Source organism: Carassius gibelio, chromosome A14 (genome assembly GCF_023724105.1).
Source record: "Carassius gibelio isolate Cgi1373 ecotype wild population from Czech Republic chromosome A14, carGib1.2-hapl.c, whole genome shotgun sequence".
Lineage (NCBI taxonomy): Eukaryota > Metazoa > Chordata > Actinopteri > Cypriniformes > Cyprinidae > Carassius > Carassius gibelio.
Window position 1 is genome coordinate 10,138,231 of NC_068384.1, and position 23,885 is coordinate 10,162,115.

The 23,885-nt window shown below is 38.1% G+C and overlaps 1 protein-coding gene across 8 annotated transcripts in view; it reads left to right on the forward strand.

Annotated features, from left to right (window-relative positions):
- LOC128027467 (protein diaphanous homolog 2) overlaps positions 1 to 23,885 on the forward strand; it is a 375,948-nt gene that overhangs the window by 255,772 nt on the left and 96,291 nt on the right. For all 8 annotated transcript variants that reach the window (XM_052615104.1, XM_052615108.1, XM_052615109.1 and 5 more), the window contains one exon: positions 20,007 to 20,131. In XM_052615104.1, coding sequence (XP_052471064.1) covers positions 20,007 to 20,131 — 125 coding nt within the window. The remainder of the gene's footprint in view (positions 1 to 20,006; positions 20,132 to 23,885) is intronic.

Here is a 23,885-nt window from a genome sequence, read left to right on the forward strand (position 1 = left end):
CACTTTAGGGGATTCAACACTTTGGTTCCTTGTTTTTAATTAAGTAAATTAATTAATAATTTCTAAAAAGTGACTGTTACTGCAACAATAAAATAATAATAAGAAGAAAAAGAATACGGGCTTCAGCCTCACAGTAAAAAAAAGTCACAAGACTCGTTTTCTGGAGGGGTGTTGTCCTGTAAAATCAACTACAAACTTGCATCATGGTCTGGTTTTATTTAGCACACACTTTTCCCAATCTTTAACAATTGTCAGTGGATAAAATCCCACTATAGAGTCCCAGCCTACATTTTTATCTCTTTGAACAAACCGTTTCACTCAATGTGACACATTATGGAAGTAAATTGGGTTCTGGGTGCTGTTTTATTTTCACTTAAAGGTGAAACCAGTTTTAACTTGTTGAGGACTGATTTGGTGGTGCTCCAATTAAGTTCCAGTGGTCCATGAAAGCACACTTTTGCTGTTGTTCATGGTGACCCCATTTCTTTTGGAATAACAAAAATGCAATAATGAATGCATCCGTTGTGCCAGGCTTTCAGTACGGTTGCACACAGAGCACAACAAAGCAGTCATATGTATACAGACTTAGTGTTTTTGTTGTTGTTGTTGTTTTTAAAACACACATTCTTACTAAAATCATTTATTTCTGGTAGTGACTGTTTTCCTCCCTTTTTCCCAGCTTTTGAAGAGATGTTGATTCAAGTTGGTAAGCTTCCACAAATTAAGCCATCGGGAGATATTGGAAAAAGCTTAATATTAATGACTTTGCCTAAACAATGTTGACAGTCTTTTCATTATTTTATTTTATTTATTTATTTATTTATTTTTTTTTACATGTGGACAGATGCCTTATTTACTCATCTGGTTTTTGAATCCTGGTCCTTTAGTCAGTAAATGCCTGTTTGAATGGGTGGACAGGTTTTTGTCTCTTTTAAAATCAATGAGAGTTATGCTCATATAAAGGGAACTGACAAACAACAGTTTTCCTCCTTACTTTTTCAAAAGCCACTTCCATCCAATGAAAAATATCGGTCTCTCAGAAGAAACAAGACAAAGATGCCTTTCTGGATGCACGGCAATGGCAATGGCCATGCAAAACATCACAATTTAGACTCATCATGGATGTCTTGGCCCCTTTTAATCCCAACTGTTTTATGTTCTGTCACTCATTTCTATGAGAGCAACTAGATTAGAGTGGATGATGGCAATTTCCAGACTGTCTGTTGTTTGCAGACAGGCAGAGGTGAGAGACAGCCAAAGAAAAGCATACCTCATACAAGAGATGACCTGGATTTGGCTCGAGCTGTGAAAGGAAACCGAATTATAGCTTGTCTGTGCTTGAGTGCTTTCTATTGGCCACTAACAAAAGCATTTACAGGCCCAATTCTATCTTATTTTGTCCCCCTGCTTCTTTTTTCTTTACTGTTAGACTTCACAATTTACGTTCTTCTTAAAATGTTTCGAAGTTTCTGTGAGCCACATGATGCCTCCGCTTGCCCTTTATTTTAATGGCTTTGCAGAAACATCCATGATACTTTTTTTTAATGTTTTGAAAAATGATCCTTTAATGAGCAATATCATTTTTACTGTTATTTGTTGTGTGCTCGTTAAGTGTCAGTGATAAACATGGTGTCTAACCACCTACAGCGTCTTATCTCGCAGCAATATTTGTCTCCACATTGGTAGAGTTATTAAAATCTCGCTCTGTGTGGGGGAAATGTATTGCAAGCCACCTCTGTTTAACACTGTAGTTTCCCAATAACATCCCACAGTGCAGCACTCAGCTGCTGTTGCAATGAGAAACAGGCCTTAACTGAGCCATGATTAACCACAACTAAAGAAGTCACTCCGAACACAATTAAATGACTGAAGTACCTAATAATGATTGGAAAAAAAACAATGAATCTAATAAAAGTAATATCCGGCACTTTATATGTAAAATCAGCTATCCCCAACAGAATTCCCAAGCTAACGATGCACTGGCTTGCCTTAAATTCCACAATTACTTTAGTGATTACAGCCTTACCAGCTAAATACTGTTTATGTAATTGTAGACACTGTGGTTAGTGGCTAGTACACATGTGAGCTTAAAGGGTTTTAGGGAAGTGGCTGGAGATGGGAGATGTTTTGACATTGTTGCATCTTGATGATTGTAACGTCAAACAGTCCTAACTGGACATTACATAGGCTTCTGAACAAGATATGCCAGATATTGAGTTGTGCTCTGCACAATCTTCCAAATACATGTTTGTGACCACCCATGTAGTTAGTAGAACATATTGCCTCCATTGAAAGCCATGGATTTTTATAGTGTGTAGCACAAAGCATGGACTCTCACTGAACTTTCACTGAAAAAGAATGAAAATGCTAATTAATCAATGTAAATGTTTGTGCCAATGGTAAGATTGGCAGAGCCAGTAGAAATCTGAAATACTGGCTTGATCCTTACTGTTAAGCCTTGTTCAAACCACTGACAGTTGGTTGGACAATGAGTCAATGGAGTCAAATGTACATGCTTGTAAATATCCTTTCTGCCTACCTCTCCTTGATTCTCTCAGGCTGCCTTAGACGCCACCTCACCTACTGCACTGCGCTCCAGCGGAGCCCTGCTTCACAGATCAGCCTTTTTATATACTGTAATTATCTTATGGTGTAAGTAGCAGCTTGCACTAGTTAAAACAGATGGCGGATCATTTCAAATCCCATTTTTCATGTTTGCCGCGGATATCAATAAGACGGCAGTCCCCAAACCTGCTCTGACCTTTGCGGCTGGTGGCGCATGTCATCTGCAAAATTGAGATCAGGCGCGTGACATTTTTCAGATCACAGGATAGGGAGAGAAAGGTCCTTATCAAGGCTGTCAATCATGACTTAGTGTATTCCCTCACGCCCCACACGCACAAATCAAATCATCTCCGGTAGGGATCACACAACACACAAGGGCTGCTGTTGATGCTGTAAGCTCGAATCATTTACCAAGTTGAAGGAGGTCTAGTCACACTTCGGTGGCTGGGTTCTTTATTTGTATTTTTTTCACACCGTTTGGTTTATATTTGTGCACTCATATTGAGTTGCTGCATTGCCAGCTGAAATGCCACGATGACAATTTAAGCTGCTCCTTTCATCCCAGCTACTTCCTGTGTGAATTGATAATAGATAAATCGAGTTATACTTTATTAATGGCTGTTGTGCCAATGTGTAATTCTGAGATTGCATTGGGGTTTTATTATTATTATTATTATTATTTTATATTGTACAGATTTGGCAAAGAGGTACATGGATACATTTCAGCAGTTTTTATATTTATTGATTTATTTTTATGTTGTAACGTGTGAAATGGTCTATCTTGATAGGAGGTGAAAGGAATCACTCCAGTCATCAGCCAGCTGTGAGAATCCATTAGTCTTTGTGAGACAGACCTTAAGGACACTATCAGGGAAGTCAAAATCTTGAGCTTCATTACATTTATAGTTTGGTAGGGTATATTGGGGTAAGCGGTGTCATTTTTGCTTAAAGTTGTCCTCTAGGCAAGGAGAAATGAGATTGCTGGAAAACTGATGCTCTTAATTTTATTTCAGGATAGAATAACTGTTATCAAATTAATTTAGAGAAAAATGTTTTATCAACATAGTGCCAAAGAAAATAAATGAGTGGTCCAGTGACAACTTGCCAGGGAAATCATAGTAAACTAAAACTATAATTAAAAATAAAATAAAAATCTTTACTTGAAATAAATGTTGAGTGTTAATTATGTATATACAGTATATACAATTTACATAATATAAAAAGCTAGTTTCCAAGGCAGCAGTTCACCGTTTTATTTAGCTTAAAAAAAACTAAAACTGAATTAAAATGAATAAAAGCTGTATTTTAAAATATCTTTAAAAACATCAAAAATTTATATATATATATATATATATATATATATATATATATATATATATATATATATATATATATATATATATATAAAGACGATTAAAATGTCCAAAACTTGAACTAACTTTAACATTCAAGCAGATCATATAATAACAAAATCTGATTCAAAATTCAACTAAAACTATAATGGTATATCAATGATAATAAAATAACACTGTGACTTATATGTTACACATAACTGTGTTGTGTCAAGTGATAAGTTGGATCATTGGTGATTCAGTTTTAAACTAAAGATATGAACAAATATTTTGTAGTATGTGTGACTGAATATATGTATACTGTAGTATATGTACAGTATCATGATACAACAATATATGATGATCTCTTTCTCAATAAATGCCCACATGGCCATAATTACTAGAACAGTTACCTATTGACACATCTTACCCCACTCTCTCCAATTTATGAAGCAGACTTTTTGAGCAGATTATGTACATGATTCACCAACTTATTTCGCACCAGGACAAGTTTATTATATTTAGATGTGACCTTTCCCTATACATTTAGGTGATTTGCATTTTATTTTCCTCCTTGTTTTGTTCCGTGATATGGAACGGCGCAGTGTGATCCATATTCAAATATATTAAAATGAGTAGCAGTGTGTTTGCATGTGAAATTAAGAAACAGAGTTGGGGTTCAAAGCCTGGTCCTGTGCATGCTGATAAGTAAGGGGAGGGCCAGTCTCAGCAGGAAGCCTTGTTCTACTTTGCAAATGAAGTGGGAAAGGGCAAAAAAAATAAAATAATAATAGCATGATGACCATGGCACGGTTTTGTGCAATGAGCAGCCAGGCATCACTTTGTGACTTTGATACGCGTCTCCGAGCAACAGGTTGAATGCTATAATCAGAAATATCAGGAATGTAAGTCCTGCTATGAAATTTTAATTGCATTGTCATGTGAAGCCTTGTCTTCTCAAAGTTAGGAGAACAGAGACAGACAGAAAGAGTGAGATGGGGAAAGAGAGAGAGAATCGATTGTTGCTGGCTAAATTGATGCTGCGTTTGTCTGCGAGCTGCTGTGTTTGTCTTCAGGTGGCCTTTTCTACGTGTGCCACATTGCCATTTTGATGTGTTAAGTTATAATGGGTGTCTGCCATTCTCTGCTAGAGCTGCCAAAAAAATCTCAGGAGGAGGGGATTAGGTGTTGGTAATGCTATGGCTCTGCTCCCATCCACCCTGTCCTCCTTTCAGACTTATTTCTCTTAGTCACCTAAGGCCAGCATGTTAAAGAAGAGGAGTGGAGGAGGTCAGCCATCACTCTTCAAGTAAAATCATCGGGAGAGCAAAGGATTCCATGTCCTTCCCTGTTTAAGGGTGTAGTTCACCCAATAATAAAAAAAACTTGTTATTATTTACTCTCCCTCATGTCGCTCCAAACCTGCATACTTTTCTATTTATTTATTTTCTATTTATTTCTATACTTTTTTATTTAGTGAGAGTGTGCATCCTACAGTGTTTATAGTGAAATCGGCCACAAATCTTCAAAAAGAACAAACACAGAGTCTAAATTGGCTTCATATTTGAAATATTTATATTTGTTTCTCATTTGATTCACTTAAATGCATGTGTGCAGACTGTAAAATATATTTAGGAGCATTTATGCGAATAAAACAAGTAAAATATTTTAAATGTTGAAATTGTAAAGTATATTTAAACGGTAAAACGAACGTCTTTATCATTTTAAGAGGTAATTCTTATCATTGATTGAATTACATAATTATGATAAAAAGTTTCAAATTTCATTGCGCCCCTAAAGTTCTTTAATGCATTTCTAAATATTTCAACTTAAGTGTCGAGGCCTAAAACACCAGTAATTAATTAAAACATTGTTTCCCCTCACAATCAGCTATCATATGGCTTCAGTTGTATGAAGCAGTTTTTGTGATACTTATATGGTGTTTAAGTCCCTTTTAGAGTTTGACAGAGTGTTGTATAGACAAGAACCCTGTGAATATTCTTCAGTTCTTCAAGCACACGAGGATGAGTGAATAATGACAGACTTTTATTTTTGGATGAATTATTCCTTTACCGTTTTCAGAGGTCCACCAGACTGTGAAATAGACCACGATTGTCTCTCTTCACATGCTATGAGAAGACATGTTCAGAAGGTTTAGTGAACCTTAATCCGATTGTTTCATAAACGGCAATAACAAAGTGTTACGCACATATCTTAAACTTTCTTTTAAATAATCGTAAGTGAAGTCCTTTTAATGAGTCACATACAGCTTTCTTATTGATTGTCTCTCTCTAAAGAAAGAATTGCCAGAAAGTGCAGACATTATTTCATGACTTATTGATGCGTTAAAAGGCAGCAAGCTAATAACACTCTCTGTTCCCTCGCCTCTCTCTCTTTTTTGTATCTTCTACTTAGCATTAGGGTACTATTAAGCTTTAAAGATGGGGTATGCAAGAAGAAAGCCTTATGGACATGCAGCTTGTGCTGTTAGTTATCTGGTTATGCCAAGAGTCACAGAGCTCCTTAGGTAATGGCTATTTAATTGAGTCGAAACATAGAAGCCACCTAGAGACGCCAAGACTTTAGAAAGGCAAACACTACTCCACCCCATAGCCATTTGGCTGAGAAGGCTTGGAATGGGTGTTACAACAAACAGCTCACAGGTTCATTGTGTTTTGAACTAATTTCTCATTTTGTATTCAGAAAATGAGAGATTCTACAATATCGATCTATTTATTTAAGGTGGTAATGCAGTTTAAGATGTTCAAAAGGATGTTTTCACTATGTAGTATCAGTGTTTGTCAGATGTAGAATGTTAAAGATGTAGTTTAAAAGAACAGCTAATCAAAAAAACCATCACAGCCTTGCATATATACAACATAGTCAAAAACATTTACTTCAATATTACATTTGTAAACTTTAAGTGTGCTGATGCTGACACAGCTGGTTTTCAAGGATGTATTTCTTTAAGTTTCGAGAGAAATTATTCAGATCTACAAACAACTTTAGACTGTGTGGGAGTTGATTCCACTGTTTAATTGTTTTAAATGAGAAGGCTGTGACCTTCCTATAGATACTATTTCTGCCTTTAAATTTTACCAGCGAATATGTTATACCTGGATAAATGGAAAATAGAAATATAAAAACAATATGCACTCTTAATTTGTTTATTATACTATTGTGAATATCAGATAAAATGAAATAATGCGTGGTCTGACTTTTCAGTTTGCTTCTCATCTGTAGGGATTCTGCCAGTCAGAAAATAAATAAATAAATAGAAAGAAATAAAAAGGAGGCAGTTAATTCATCTCCCTGCTTGAAAGTGTCATTAAAACGCAGATGAATTTAAGGATTGCTTGAGGTAGAGAGCGAGCGAGTGACAGTGTCTTCTTTATAGCTCTGCAATTTAATCCTCGAGGCTATGCATCTGCTGGGTGCAAAACAAAAAGCAAATGGGCAATCCAATCTCCAATCAATACAAGCCACTTTCCCTTTTAAACACATCATGAATATACACTTACTTGTACATGTGTTTGCCATGCAGATGTCACGGTTTATGACGTCTGCACGCGACCATGCTAAATGAAGACAGAGCTTGCATGTGTGGGAATTGATCTGACCTTTTTCATTGGTGGCGGGATATAAATCACTTTGTATGGACTTGATTACGCTGTTAAGGGGGGACACCGGGTATCCTAATTTCAGTAGTAATGTTGGGCCTCAGTACCAACACTAGCAGAAGGTCACGCACTGTGAGAACAATCTATTTTAATAGACACCGGAGTTGGCAGCATTGCCAGGAATGGTGTGTGCACGGTTTCCCCAGTGTCGATTTAAACACACATGGCTGACAGTATAGAGTTGATCTAAAAGAGCTGTTTGCAGCCTGGTGCTTCACTATGAAAGTGCAGATGGAGTGGCCTCTTCAACTTGCTTAAATTCCTTGGAAGACTCAAAATCTTTGCGCATCATAGATACCGAGCGCTCAATGAAAACGGACTTGCGCCGCTCAATGCAAATGGATTTCTTGCAGATCAGTCAGATTCACAGTCTCTTCAGTCTCTAGTGCTTTAGATTTAAAATAGGCTATATTAATCATCTTCTAGTTTCATCTTGCCTTAATTTCTCAAAGAACCACTGTACCATTTCTAGAAGAACTCTCACAGAGATGCTTAAACCATCTGCATGTCATGTTCTCACTAAGGGCCTGTTTTGCTGGTGTTTTAAGATGACAAGACTGTGAGTGAAGATGCTGTCTGTGATTCACTTTGGTTTATCATCAGCGTGAGCTGCAGGGGGGCTGTGAATCAGCGGCGTGTCGATAGCTGCATTCAGACCACAAAGCAGACAGAGTTGACTGCACTCTCCGTTTAATTTTAGATTAGAGTCAGACGGCCTTTACCCCACTCACCCACAAAAGTAGAGAGTCTGAATGGGGCCCACTAATGTCCTTGAAGCTGCCTTAAATTGCACTTCCATCGCAGCTCTTTTGGTTTTGCACATGAGCTGTATCACCGGTGGTGTGCGTGGAGAGATATCCCCTCCTTAATGGCGCAGCTCTCCAGCATGGCTCCTTGGCCTGTGAGACAGTCAATCAAGACTGCAGACTGCCTCACACCTCCGATGAATAGATCATTTTCATTTCCAATCCACCATTCATCAAGCTAGAGTCGCAGCAATCAGCAGGCCTTAGCACAGGCCAGACTGCAGTGCATGTGGCACCGCACGGAGATGCATTGGGACTGGATAGTGAATAGGCACGCAAAGTGCAAAGGCACGACTGTAATTTCTCTCCCCAGTACCTCCAGGGCTGCGAGTCTCAGAGCTCCCCATGTAGAGAAAGAATGGTCAGAGGCAGCAATCGGCGTCGTTTCATGAGAAAAAAAAAAGGCATGAAACACGAAGCCAACTATTTTTGAAGCAAAACAACTTAGCATTCCACTGCCTATCTGTCTGTCCTGTATTACTGAATGCACACTGTTACTTATATAGAGGAGTTTGTATATAGAAAATGTATTAAAGAAACAACATTTCATTGTTATTATATTTCAATAACCAGATTCATTCATTTTCATCCTTGAGTCAGAATTTAGGTATGAGGTTAATATTAGTGCTGCACAGTGATAAACAGGTGTCATATTGTGTATTTTACTATGACTGGAGCGCTGTTTCAAAATTCAAGACCAGAATGATCTGTTTAATAATATCTAATAGTTAGTCTAATTTACCATGTATGGTGCTTTTGATAATAACAGTCATAATTTGTTAATGGTCAGTTTTGATGATGCATCCACTTGCATGTGTTTTGGGGCTCTTTCATTCATCTAAAAATAACTCTTGGGTTTCACCCAGCCCTGTATCCAGAACAAAGCCAGTGTGACCGATCATCTAAAAGCCTCTTTCCAAATGTACAAAAGTCATCATTACAAAGCATTATTGATTATCTATGGCGGTCATTTATGCAGCGAGAGCACTAGAGGCTGTGTATTTTCAATGCCTTGCATTTATTTGAATTAACTGTGTAGATGAACTGAGGCTTTATTCAGCCTTAAATCAAAGCTAGGATGTGGTCTATGAGGTCGGGTGTGTCTTTACAGTGTATTGTTTCAAATAATGTGCGATCCATGAAACGGCTCAAATCAGCTGTGCACTTATACTTCCAAGCCAAAAAAAAGTTTGTTTCCTGAAGCTGATTAGAATGTAATTCATATATGAATATCTGAAGTGTTTCTTTCGACCAAAAAGGAAACTATCAGTTAACTTCCTATTAAATGTGCCCAAAGAAGGGCAGATGTGCTCTCTCAGGTCATGATGTTTCTAACAGAGGGAGCTGTTGAGCTAGAAATAAGAGCAGTGACAAAATTGCTGCTGATAATCATGCACAATAAGTTCACAATATACACACATACGCATGAAAATGATATTTTTGAAGCAAACGACAGTTTGAAACATTCCAAATTGTATGCCATCCCTCCGCATGTTTTGTCTTCATTTCTAAAACATTCTTAAAAAAGAATATCTAAATAAGACCTTTATATTTGTGTAATGCTGAAAAATTGTTTAAGAACATTAACAATTTTTTAGCGACTGATTCTGGCAATTACTAGCCGCCTCCCCCCACCCCCAAAAATCCAAAGGTGTTTAACTAGGTTCAGTGTGAATGTCACAGAAATTTCTATTTTATTCATGGACTTGCCTTCCTGCATTGCATCATCGAAACTGTCCACATGCTTATCATCCTAACAAACAGAGCTGAAGCTTTCCTCTGCACTGAAATGTGACTCAGCTGATGGAATGTGCCCATTTAAGACCTGTTGCATGCACCATGTGATAGCAAATGACTTTGAAGCGGTGAATGAGTGTGAAGACACAAGTCAAACCTTTAACATTCTCTCACCTAGAGCTGTTTTAGTTAGCCTCTGGTTCTTTCTCATTTATCCCAGTGCACTTTGCTCTTGTACTGCAGTGAAAGAATTCCCTTACGAGATATTACTGTACCATGGTATTCGTTAGCCTGAGTTTGAGAGGTGATATTAAACAGTAAGTTGATGTTCAAACATTGATGGATGTGTCTGCCCTCCTTGCTCTGTCTGTATCAGACTTTATGAATACTGATCCACAATTCCCCTCAAATAAGCTAATCTGTGAATTAACTCCCACTCTACAATTTCTGCAACAATTTCAAACTCTCACATTCTTACCTCCCCTTAAGATTCAAAGATGTAATTTCCATCTACATCTTTCCTGTACATTAGAGATGTAGAGAGACAAATATAAAGTGATTGAAGAATGAATAATAGTTTAGTATTGTGTGTTGGGTTCTGATTTTTTCATAAGAATCTATTTGTCTCTTGTTCTACTGTGTGTGTGTACATCCAAGTGAAAGATATAACACCAACATGTCACAAATATTAAATAAATGATAATAAAAAATAAAAAAAAACAGAATTAATGAGTTGGAAAAATTATCATCTAAAAATGACTTTCACCTTCAAAAATCACCTTCTGAATGATGCACAAAGCCTATTGACTTTCAACTGATCAGCTGTGGTCATTTTGATTAGCTCAGCATAACAAGAGCTTTCCTGGAGCATGTCTGTTCTTGGTAGTTCAACTGAAGCAAACAATCATCTATGGCTTTCAAGGCACTGACAATAGATCTCCAGGATAAAGTTGTGGACAGGCACTAGGCAAAAGTTGGATACAAAAACATTTCAAAGGCTTTATCAATTCCTAGAAGCATGGTTAAGTCTCTTATTAAGTAGTGGAAGGCTGCAATAAAAAAAAAAAAAAAAAAAAAAAAAACTTTTTCAAGAAAGGCCACATGCAGTCAAAAGTGAGACTTGCCAAAACGCACCTTGAAGATTCTGAGGCAGATTAGACTTAAATTGAATTATTTGGCCATGAAATTATACATCTGGTGGAGATCCAATACAGCTCACCATCCAAATAACACCATTCCTACAGTAAAGCATGGAGGTGGTGATATCATGTTATTGTATGTTTCTCTGCAGCAGGGACTGGAGCTTTTCAGGATAGAAGGAAAAATGAATGGGGCAAAATACAAAATTCTTGAGGAAAATCTGCTGCCCTCTGCCAGAAAGTTGTTGAAGAAGGTTAACCTTCCAACATGACAATGACAAAAAACATACAGCAAAACTGATCCCACAGCGGTTAAAGGAGAAAAAGTTGAATGTCCTTGCATGGCCTAGTCAGAGCCTAGACTTACACCCCACTGAAAATCTGTGGAATGACTTGAAGTTTGCAGACCGCAAACGCTCACCATCAAATTGAACTGAACTTGAGCGGTTTTGCAAAGAAGAGTGGGCCACTATGGCAAAGTCTAGATGTGCAAAGTTAGTAGAGACACGTCCCAACAGACTAAAGACTGTAAAGCAAAAGATGGTTCAACAAAATACTGACACAAGTGGGTGATCCTCTTTCCATCTCAGTGATTCTGTTATTTTTATTTATTTACTTTATTTCTCCTGACATGTTGGTGTTCTTTCACTTGGATGTTATAAGTTTCACTGAGTAAATGAAGCTGGGTAAAACAAAAACTGTCCATCTTCATTTCAGGCTGCAAAGCAAACACAATGTCTGTCTATATATATATAGTCACTCTGTATTTTCAGTCTAACCCAGCTCTTTCCAGACTCTCAAGATGTTTCTTACACTTCCTTCAGAGCTTAGTATGCTAGTGCCCTTAGTAGGGGCACTATCACACAAGGGCATGTTGGTAGTGAAGCAGTGGAGGACAAAGGTGTGTGTTTACCTATAAATATCCCCCAGCTCCACAATCTGGTCACCGGTATTCATAACATATAAACATAGCCCACCCACACCCTTTACCCACTGCACCTGCACAGCCCAGACTTCCCTCAGTGTCCCCTGAGGCCCCTGGCCGACAGACCCTGCTCAAGGTGTATTTCTTTATCAGTGGCTCGTTCCTTTCTATTTACCCTCTGTGAATCTCTGGAGCTACTCAGGTAGTTGTTTATTTGGGCTGTCTTGAGCCAGGCGACCAATGTGACTGGTATCACTCGCACCTCGTTAGACAGTTTAGCGATTCTGCCCTGTGGCGTGTTGTAAAAGAACTACAAGTCACGAATGTGTGTAACTTACAAGGCTTTTGGCCTTTTTTCTTTTCTAGAGGGCAAAGATCGATAGGCCTGTGCACCGTTCTTTACTGCTTGCTCTCTGTACGTCTTTCCCTTTTTCCCTGTGCGAGTCTGATTTCTTCCCCGCTCCCAGGGAATTGTCAGCACCTTGGGTTGATGTCTATACTTTCTCATATATCAAAATGCATTATAATTGGCTCCATTTGTGTGTCTCTCTGAGTTGGTGCGTCAGCTATCTGTTGTCAAAGTGGCTGCCAAAAGCAATATGTTTTGTAAAGTGTATGAGTGCAATTCCATATGTGTTGTATATAGCTATCTGCCCCCTATATATATATATATTTCTTCCACATTTTATCTTTCATCTCTATTTGCAGTTTGAGCTAAGTAATTGAATCCAATCCAGGTCCTTTTAGAGCCTCAGTTGTGAAGGGATGTCACTGAACCAAGAAGCTTCTCACAATAGAGTGGCGTTATCGCCCGGCCAGCGCTGTTTACAGGATCCTAAGGGAAGCTGAGGAGAGAAAGAACACTTTTATTTCCAGCCTCACCGCTCCTGTATGGCAAATCCTCTCCTCCAAAATGGGCATCCATTAAGGAGAGCGGACAGAGGCTGACGATTCCCCATCACACGCTTGATGGCTAGCGGCCAGCATAGATAGACCTCACCAGTATTTGTATTTCATGAGGTGTGCTGTTGATGTGATGTGAATGATGCATTGCTCATCTCATTCCAAAGGGAAATGGGATTTGCTTATGGTTTTAGGGTTCTGCTGTTTGATCCTTTTTCTTAAAAAATTTCAGATGTTAGAAGTAGTTTGCAATGAATCATGTTGGTGTGAGATTGTTTATATTTCACTAACAATGGATTCAGTGGTATTAGTGTCCCTCCTCATGGAGCCTTTGGTGTCTTTGTTTTATCCCTTTTTATTTACTTTTAACGATCCAGAAATATTTATATTTCATCAGCTGGGATCTCCTGTGGCTCATTTTGAAGCATATTTCAACCATATGGTTTATAAATACAAAAGCTGAGGGATTTAATGTGAGGAAAACACATATTAAAATAATAAATGAAACGAACCTAAAAGGATCCCCCCCCCCATCCGATTGGCATCAGCCTATTGATGGTGTCTAGTAATTATGTTCAGCACATTGAAATTAATTGATTTCTGCATAAGGTATACCCGTTTGGTTTCAGTATTTACTGATATTAATGTTTGCATTTATTATTATTACCCGTCTTCACCAGTAATATATTTTTTTTCACGTTTTTCTTTTGCTTCAAGAATAAATAAATAAATAAAATAAAAATTCAGCATTTAGTCATAAGATAGCAATTGCATCGCTTTGTCACGACAAGCATATCATCTTTATGCATTTTGATCTGAGCTCTTTTGTTCTACCTGAAAGGCCCTTGTGTAGAAATGTAGATATGCTTTTGTCTTTTTGTACTGCTAAAGTATATAAGCCAAGCATATGCAATAACTGTGCTGTCTGTTTCCTATTACCTTTACTCATTCTTAAGTGCCAAAGGAGTGCTGACAGATGCACAAATGTTTCCTAAACAAACTGAAAAGATTTCACTTTCAATTAATTAAATAGAAAAGCCACAAAATTGCATCTCTCAGTTCAATGCTTTACAAGTAGCTCGCTTGTTTAGAGGATATTATTGAATGTTAAGATCAACAATCCTCAAATGCGCTTCAGTGAGGATGTAGTGTTTTTAAGTACGTTTTAAAGTCTGACGTTTCTCGTCCGTTCATGGTTATCCAATGAGAGGCATGTTTTCGTTGTGAAGAGACATTATTGGAAGAACTACATTTTACCGTCTAAAGCTAATAAGATAGAATTGGAGAGGGGATGCTTTGGGTATCTGTAACATCTTTATTTTAAGGGTCTCTTGAGCCTCCAACTCATTACATACTAAATTAAAAGACGTAATATGGCTGTACCCTTTTCTGCTTCCTTCTCCGCATCAAACTTTATTTGTACAGGATGAATGCAGTGAACGCCAGTCTAATTGGAGTTTAATGAAAGTTTCCCAATTTCCTGCCAATTATCGGTGTATATATGTCAAGTGATGGACCATAGCTTTCATGCATAGACCTCTTTAGGTACCTCATCATCTCTCTCTCTCTCTCTCGCTCACTCACACACTCTTCCTCTGAGTCTTGTTCATACACATTCACATTCATTTAATGGATGCATACTGATCGTTGGTCCATGCATTAACTCTGTTGTGTGATTAAAATCCTAGCGTGCAGGAAGATAAAGAAGCAATAATTCTATTGTAAACCACTTAATGGTTGTTCACGGGTGACCTTGTCTTTTGTTATATGCTTTGTTTGCCTTTGTCGATGTACTGTCGATTATTTAAATCTTAAACGCCTTATGCTACACCAGGGCATCCTACTCGGAAATAAATCTCAATTCGCATTGTATCATCCAGAGCATCGCAGCTACAGCAATGAGATATTGATACGCCTTATCCATAAATCTCACATGGAAATGGTGCCCTCCAACAAATGGCTGACAGTAACGCTGACACCTTGGCATTACAGCTGATGATTTGGTATTTTGCAAACTGCATCTTTCTTTCTTTTTTATGACAAGCGACGTTTGCTTCATGGCAGTTTATGGCGAGAGGAGACGGGAAGGGGCTTAATGAAATAGTCCTCGTCTGTCCCCTGGCTCTGAGAATGAATATCGCACAGAGCAAGCCCTAGCAGAAGGGCAGGACTCACAGGCACTAAACCCTGATTGTAAATCTTTAAGAAGCCAGCTAGCAAGGAGTTTGTCTTATTGTGTAATGTCATCACAATGGGCACTAATGCTGTCGAGTCCTTGATCTTTAAATTCACTCAGATCTCAGCTCATGCTGCGACCGTATTCGCATGCAGTTTGTCTGTGATTTGAGATGAAGAAACACTTTTTTTGTGATACCGGTTTAGTTGAGTGAACCGACTGGCCTTGAAGAGACTATACATAGACTAAAAAAGAATAAAAAAAATAAAAAGCACAGATGGAACACAAGAATGTGCCTTAAAGGGGGGGTGAAATGCTCGTTTTCACTCAATATCCTGTTAATCTTGAGTACCTATAGAGTAGTACTGCATCCTTCATAACTCCAAAAAGTCTTTATTTTTATTATATTCATAAGAGAAAGATAGTCTGTACCGATTTTTCCCGGAAAAACACAACCGGCTGGAGGCATGATGTGTGGGCGGAGCTAAAGAATCACGAGCGTGAGTAAGCTTTTGCGTTGAGAGCGTTTGGAAGCTGTGACATTACCGAGAGGAAAAAAACATCCAAAACAAACCATGGCTAACAGTCAGATTCAGAGTATATTTATGATCCAGAATAAGATCTAGAGGCTGAAATTTAACAAGAGCAGCATCATCAGCAACGACGTCTCTATGTGGCATGTACTGAAACTGTATATATTTGCTTAGCGGTTTTGAGTGCAGTTTGATGACAACATCCATGTTGTTTACTTGATGTGCTTACGCGCAGATAGCTAAGTTAACAACACAGAGATATTTGAAGCAGTTTTACTCACCGCATGCGGTTCCAACACACGATCGTGACCCTTTTTCGTTGGGACTGCATTATCCTTAGGAAATAAACGATGTGCAAATCAAGCGTCAAACTGGGCCTTGTTTGTAAAACAAGCATCTTCGAAATGCAGGGAACAAACACAAACACTTGCACAACTCTGTTGATGCTCTGTAAAAATAAACTCCATCCACTGGTCCCTTAATGCTGTTTTTTTTCTTGGGTAATCTGTGCAGGGTTGTCTTGCCCTGGCAACCAAAAACACACCTCTTTTGTGACTTTTCGCGACGCTCTCGCTCTGATCAGTGAATCGCTCTGATCAGTGAAATGTCTGTGCTCAGCCTCGCTATACGGGAGCGATGTGCCCTAGGACCCATATAAGGAAATTCCGCTCTATCTAACGTCACACAGAGCCATACTCGAAAAAACTTTCCGAAACTTGTGACAAACCGGAAGGAGTATTTTGGGAACAAAAATACTCCTTCAAACGTACAACTTAATTTTTGAAACTTTGTCCATGTTTAGCATGGGAATCCAACTCTTTAACAGTGTAAAAAACTCAGTATGCATGAAATAGCATTTCACCCCCCCTTTAAAGTGAACCTAGTGCAATAAAGTGAAAATTGTGTGCAGTTTGAATCTTTGGTAATGAAAAATAGCCAATAGCCTAAATATTTGTTAATCTGAGGAGGTGACGGATGTTCCAGGACACACTTTTAGTGGGTGTTATGGAATCACACAGACATCAGTCATTAGTTTAAATTGCTATGTCCCAGAAATTGTTTCTGTGAATAAGACACAGAATCTTTTTCAGGGTTATCTTTTCCCCCTCCCCTCCAGATCATGTGAAATGAGCATGTTCAAGTTATTAATGCAGCAGTACTGGCCCCCTGTAAACAGTGTTATTTCGTTGTTAATCTTACTAATGACATCCCAAAAGGATGCCTGTTTTATTCAGCTTGGGCTTCCAGCAGGGCTCTCTATTAAGAAGAGGAAAGCTGCTTCTGAGACAAATTCATTGCTGAAAAGCAGAAACTGACCCATAACGAGCCCATACTTTCAGAGGAACATCAAAAGAAATATTAACATTTTACTCTTCTATTAATTTTCACGCACAGTGCCACACACTGTTGCCACTCCAACATTTTTTATAGCTATAATAACATTCAAAATCCTGATTGTACTGGACACCGTGGCATTATCCTATTTATTGTAGTAATTAAACTAAGCAATTAAATTCCTAAGTGCTCACATTGGGAAATGAAGTATCGGTTCATGGATTCTCTAGTTTGTGTGATCCTAAACTACTTTTGTGGTAAACAAGGAGTCTGCGCCAGACTCTAGAGAGCTTCCTAAAGTACATAGGGAGCTGCTTTCTAAGTCAGTATCCTAACAGGTATTAAGCCTCAGAAACGATTGATTCAGTCAAATGTTTTTAATCTTGACTGCATTTATTTGAAGAAACACATAATTCATTCCTGTGACGTCAATGCGATTTTTGTGGGAACCGTTTTTTTCAAATGTCTTTAAATAATAGAAAATGATTTTGCCCGTAACCTCCAAAAGATACATGCTCGAGCTGAGATTTCTTTACCAGTTCCCTGGTGTGAAGGTTTCATCAGTGGCGAAGCTTGTGAGTCAGTGCTGTTATTAGCTGAACTCAGAGCTGGCTTTTTCCTCACCCTTGCTCCTCCCATAATACCACGTCCAGAGAGGCACACACAGCGCTATCTTTCCTATCCATCTCCATCATCTGTCTGCCCACAATTCTCTCGATCCCCATCTATAAAAATCATGCCATCAGAGTATTTTAAACCAACATTGTTTAAGCTTTTAAAGCCATCCTGACAAGCATGTAGCATCATTGAAAAAGTGTAAACTTGTACCCTTGCCCTCTTGCTCGATTTTCTCTCTGTTGATTCTGTGCTCTCACAAGACCTGTCCTCAGACAGAGTGTTAACCTCGGCTTTGTAAGCTTTGATTAGGGGACAGTAAATCCCCAGTTGTGGGTTTCCTCCAGCATGCTACTAATGACACAGTGTCTACCCTTTATACTGTTGTTAGTGCTTTGAGTAGATTTGTTGCTACTGCCCAATGTCCTCCTGTTTTGGTTTTATTGTAGAGTAGGAAAAGTTAAAGCAGATGTTATTAGCACTGAACTTGGGAAATAACAAGAGACTGAATCCTGGAGCTAGACTAATGAGAAAGAGAAACAACAACAACAACAACAAAAAGAAAATAAGGAAATAAAAAGGAATAAAAAATCTCTTAAGCTCACCAAAAAAAAAAAAAAAAAAATATATATATATATATATATATATATATATATATATATATTGTATGACATTTTATATATATATATATATATATATATATATATATATATATATATATATATATATATATATATATATATATATTCAGGATTCTTTTAGAAATAGAAAGCTCAAAAGAACAGTATTTATTTAAAATAGAAAAGTTTTGTAACATTATTTCAAATAACTGTCTGTTCTGTCAGTTTTGATTATTTTTTAATGCACCTTTGCTAAATAAGCATTTAATTTTCATAAATAAATAATCTTACTGCCCCAAACAGTTGTGTAAAAATTATCAGCTGTCTATATGTCATGTAGAGTGTATATACTGCTGACATTATTGTTTTAAATGATGATACTGTTGACACCCCTGCGTTAGATATAATTAAATAATTAATATATGAGCTGGAATCTGCCCCTGGTATGCATACTTGTCCTCACAGCAACCCTCTTGAAGAGTGTTTGTCCAGTATAAGACCCGTACAAAGCCTTTCATGTCTCTGTGACCCTCTATGACCCTCTCAGACAGACATTCTTGTGTCCTGATCATTCGTAACCGTGTGTATCAAAAAAGCTAAAGCCATACACCAATCACAAAACGGCCCACGATTGCGTCCACATCCCCACTGATCCCCCAAGACACTGCCGGCACTTTGAAGTCCAGACTTGAAAGAACTACAGTGAGTGCAGAGAGAGATAAAGAGCAGTAAACAGTGATTATGTGGAGATTAATGAAGCTGAACCCATGCTGACGCCACTCAGCCTCAGGACAGCAACTCCAGCATCACTTCAGTGCACCTGTCCACCTGAGCACACCTGCAAGATTTACGGCATAGGCCAGCCAATATATGCTTGAGTACACGGTGATAAGGAAAAATAAGACAGAAAATCCTTTTGAATAATTGGAAAGGGAGATTAAATGTATTAGTTAAACCTAAAGTGGTTGTTGGTTGTAAATCATCTGCATAGTCAAATTTTTTTATGTCCTTTTTTTTTTTTTTTTTTTACAGAAATGAAAATGCATGTGCTTTTATATATTTTATATATATATATATATATATATATATATATATATATATATATATATACAATATCATCCAGACTCAAAGAATAATTAAAATATTTATGGTTTAATATTACATTAGATCTATTTAAATATGCATAGATCATTTCATGTGCACACTGCTTTATTATTATTATTGTTATTATTATTATTATTATTATTATTATTATAATCCAACATACTTTATCAAAGCTTTAAATGACAGATAATTAAAACTGAAGTTGCATCACTTTTCCTATATGTTTCATGCTTGATTATTTATCAATATTAAATGCTTTGCCTCAAGTAATAATCACTGACCAGAGTCTCCAGAGTTTAAAAGTTGATATAGAAACCCTTTGACAGTAACTTGAGTGCAGTGTTTAACAGACTTCATATCCATATATTTCTGGATTTAATATGTTGCTTGTCAAGATGTTGAATTGTACTGTAAATAAGAGCACCGGAGTTCATTAAACAGTATGAATTAGACAGAACACAATTTCTTTCTTTGAACACAAACTAAGCAGCATAAGCATAACCCATTGTCTGTGTCTTTTCTATCTGCCTTTAACAGTATCTGCCCAGATCCTGAAAGCCAGCCTGGACACAATGGAACGGCATATTCAGAGGCTGGAGAACGACATCGAGAACTTCCCCAAGACTGAAGACAAGCAGGATAAGTTTGTTGAAAAAATGTCAATATCCTTTGAGTACACAATATCCTACTGTGTCCTGTGCTAAAACATTTAGGCTTCTGTGCAGGAATGGGGTGCTGAGGTCCTTCTCACAGTGAGCTATGAAAAATAATTAATAATTCTTAATCAATATTTTTGTTTTGTTTTCCATTTTCTAACTACAAACATTTAAAGTTTTCTATTTTAATATATTTTAAAATGAAAATGTATTCCTATGAAGCCAAAGCTGAATTTACAGCTGCCAGCATATCATTTCTCAGTTTCACATAATCCTTTAGAAATCATTCCGTTTGTTTAATGCTCAGGAATCATTTCTTATTACTATAGAAATTAAAAGAAAAATCTATTTCTTTTTATAATTTATAGTTTTATTGTAGTTTATAATATGTAAAAACAATTATAATTTTACAAATGTTATGCAAAATATTTTTTATATATTTTGATTTTAATTTAATAATAAATAAAGCAAGACATATTAGGTTCATAAAACAAGAAAAAAAAGGGAAAAAAAAAGAAATCTGAAATCCCTGAAAACAAGGCTTATTTTCACACAGTTGGGTTTAAGTAAATGTATCTTGTTTTGCAGATGGTTAAATGTTATAACTGGAAAACAAGACAAAAATGCTGCATAGGCTTGGATAGGCTGTCTCGAAGTGAGATGTTTATCAGTGTTCTCCTCGTCTCTCAAGCTCTCCAAAGGGAGTTCAGCTTGGGAGCTATTTATACTGCACAACTTTCTCCCCATGGACTCTAATGGAAGTCTTCTTAGCCTTCTATACTTATAACCCCTTGCTGATTTCATCTGCTGACCAGCCACAGCCCCCTTCTCTCCAAATATCTGAGGGGCTATCCGCTCTCAAAGCACCTCTCCCATTTCTGTAACAGAAACACAAGAGATCGCTGCTCTCAAATTGAATTAGATGCCACAGCACAGTGAAGAAGTTAGACACTTGTTTGACTTTAACTTTCTGACATGTGAATGTTTATGCAAGCCAAAACGGATCTGCTGCAAAACGGTGCTGATTTAGGGAAAGTTGACTTTTATATTCCCGCTGCGATTCTTGCCGTTCCTCAGCGGTGTTATTAACTACCAGTAAGAACCATTAATCAATGACTTATCAAGTCTGAGAGTCTTCCCATATGTTCCCCAAGCACAGGAAAGACAGCAGTTAACCTTATTTTAGCTCTTTGTTCACGAGCTTAACGCCGAGATTTATGGAGGCTTACGCAGCACTTTGGGTGGCATAAGAGTAATAGCCCCGGCACACATTAAAAATCTGCTCTGAGTCAAAGAGGGCTGCTTAGGTTTGTATGATTAAGAACAATGAGCTGCTCTCGCCTGCAGTGCGTCACAAAAACAAGCCAGAATTCCTCTGTGGCCTTAGTTGACAGTATGGATTAGCAGGACTCGGGGAGGATTGGAACTTGAGTGAGGGGAAATGGAGATGCGTAGATCCACTGCGGCAGCGCCGGGGCCTTCTGCCGTCCCCGAGGGATTGTAAAACCAACCGGGCCCCGAGTGCAAACCCAGCTGCATCTCATTCCTGGCTCACCTGATCTTTCATCACAGCCGGCACGCAGCCGAAGCTGAATACAGTCACGTCCATTTGATGTTTTGAGAGAGTTTTTTAGCAGCTGAGAAAGAAAAAGCCAGGGAGAGAGCCGTGGCTGAAAGGAAACGGCTCCACCCTTATTGTGCACCAGTCGCGACTCGTTTTCAGAGGCATCGGAGCCCGGCTGTGGAGATGCTGACTGACAGCACGTTCAAACACAGCTGCGCCAGCTCTTTTGCGGATGACAGGGCAGACATTGTCACTGAGCTAAAAGAGGCCAAAAGCTGTTTCACTCGGCTATTGTGGACAGCAGGCTAGATGTTATAAAGGGAGTGATTGAATTTGTGAACGCGGAGGTGGGTGGGTGTGTGTGCACACGCTTTCTGCTAGATGCACTCCATTGCTCGCCATAGCAACAGGCTTCTTGCGCTCTCCATTATGAGTTTGACCTGGACGTGACCTTGACAAATGACTACGGTGTAGAGACACTGCTTTAGAGTCGTAGTGCGGGAAGTGTTTTAGAAACGTGCTTTTTAGCCTGCCGGTTGGGGGTTTGTTTAAACGGGGTGGGAAAGGAAATTAGCGTGAATGAGGAAAAGGACAGATGCTACCTTATTTAGTGTTTTCTTTGCCTGTAGATACTCTAAATCTAAATCACACTACTCCAGGTGGGCAGAATCTTCAGATTTCTTCCTTTTTTATGAACTGTAGCCTTGAGATCCATGTGATTTAATCTACCCTGAAATCACACTATCCGTGTATTTTTTGTTTGTTGTTGTTTTATACTCTCTGCTGCCCCAGGGACCCAACACAATATGATTATGGCATTTCATATGCAGAACATTTGTTTCTTTTCAGTTTTCATGGCAGCTCAAACGGCAGATTTAGAGCCCTGCCAGCGAGATGGGAGGAGAGAATGAACTACTATGTACCAAATTTTATGAGATAAAAAGCCTTTAACTAGAGAGAGGCCATGTGAGAGCGGTAGAGTGATTTTGCCTACAGTAGGTAGGAGTCAACTGTTTTTGGATGTAATAATAGCGGTATACATTTCACACCCCTCTGAAACTGTAGAGGTGACATTTTGCAATATTAAAAAATCGCACCAAATATGGCGATATCACATTAGATTCACATTAAGGTGCTTAAGACTCTGGAACAAATATGCATTTATTAGCTTACCTGGCGATGCACCGTTGATAGATTGATCCATTAAATAGAAATGATTGTGGCAGCAAATCAATGCCAGTTTAAAAATGCACCGAACACACTGTTGCGAGAGAGAAATAAACTCCTGATATGCATAAGGGTTAGTTTTTAGAGTAAAATAAAGGGTTTATTACTGCCTGCTCAACATTCCCTCTTGCAATATGAACATGTATATGTATGAGCATGTCTGTCTAAAGTATTAGCTCAGATAGTAGTTGCAGATGTATTATGGGTACATGGAAGAATGAAATAGACTCCCACTGCCTTCTATACATTATTTAAACTATTATTAGTACTAAAGATCCCTGTGCATCACAATTCACGCTACCTGGTAACATTTAATGTTTTTCTTTTCTTCCTTTTTTTTTTAGCTTTGGAGGATGTGTTGTTTGTATTGCTCGAATGTCCTCATAAATTCATTCAGAGTAAGGATTTACATAAATGCATTTCATACATACAAGATACACCAGCATACATTAAAGCCGTATAGTTATTACAGTCCGCTGCTTTAAACCGATCTAAATAAGTGGTGAAATGCTGGCAGAGTAGCTCATACACACAGCTCTTATCAGTAGGAATGCTTTATTTTTTCCACCATTACTGTAATGTATGCAAATGACTGAGTAGGATGTTTGTTCAGCAGTTTAGTGATATCTATCTGTCAGAATTAATGGCACCCCACAAAAGCTTTTAAATGAACAAGCGTCCCCAGGAGGGCTGTAACTCTGCAGAGGGACAGTGCTGGCAGTGGCCTGCCTGGGGACCTGGCGTACTGGGAACTTAATGGAGAGCGAAAGGGTTGCAGCGGTGTTTGGCATTCACACTGAGTTTTGACAGATGAGGGGGTCTGTCTAATAGATCTCGCTCTGCTATAATTCAGTGTGCTGGTATTTAACTTAACCTTTGTTCTCTCTAGGGACTGAAAAACACCAATCAGCCGGCCAATTTCTCTCTCTGCCACCTCTCTAATAACAACGCGCATAAAGTTCCAATAAA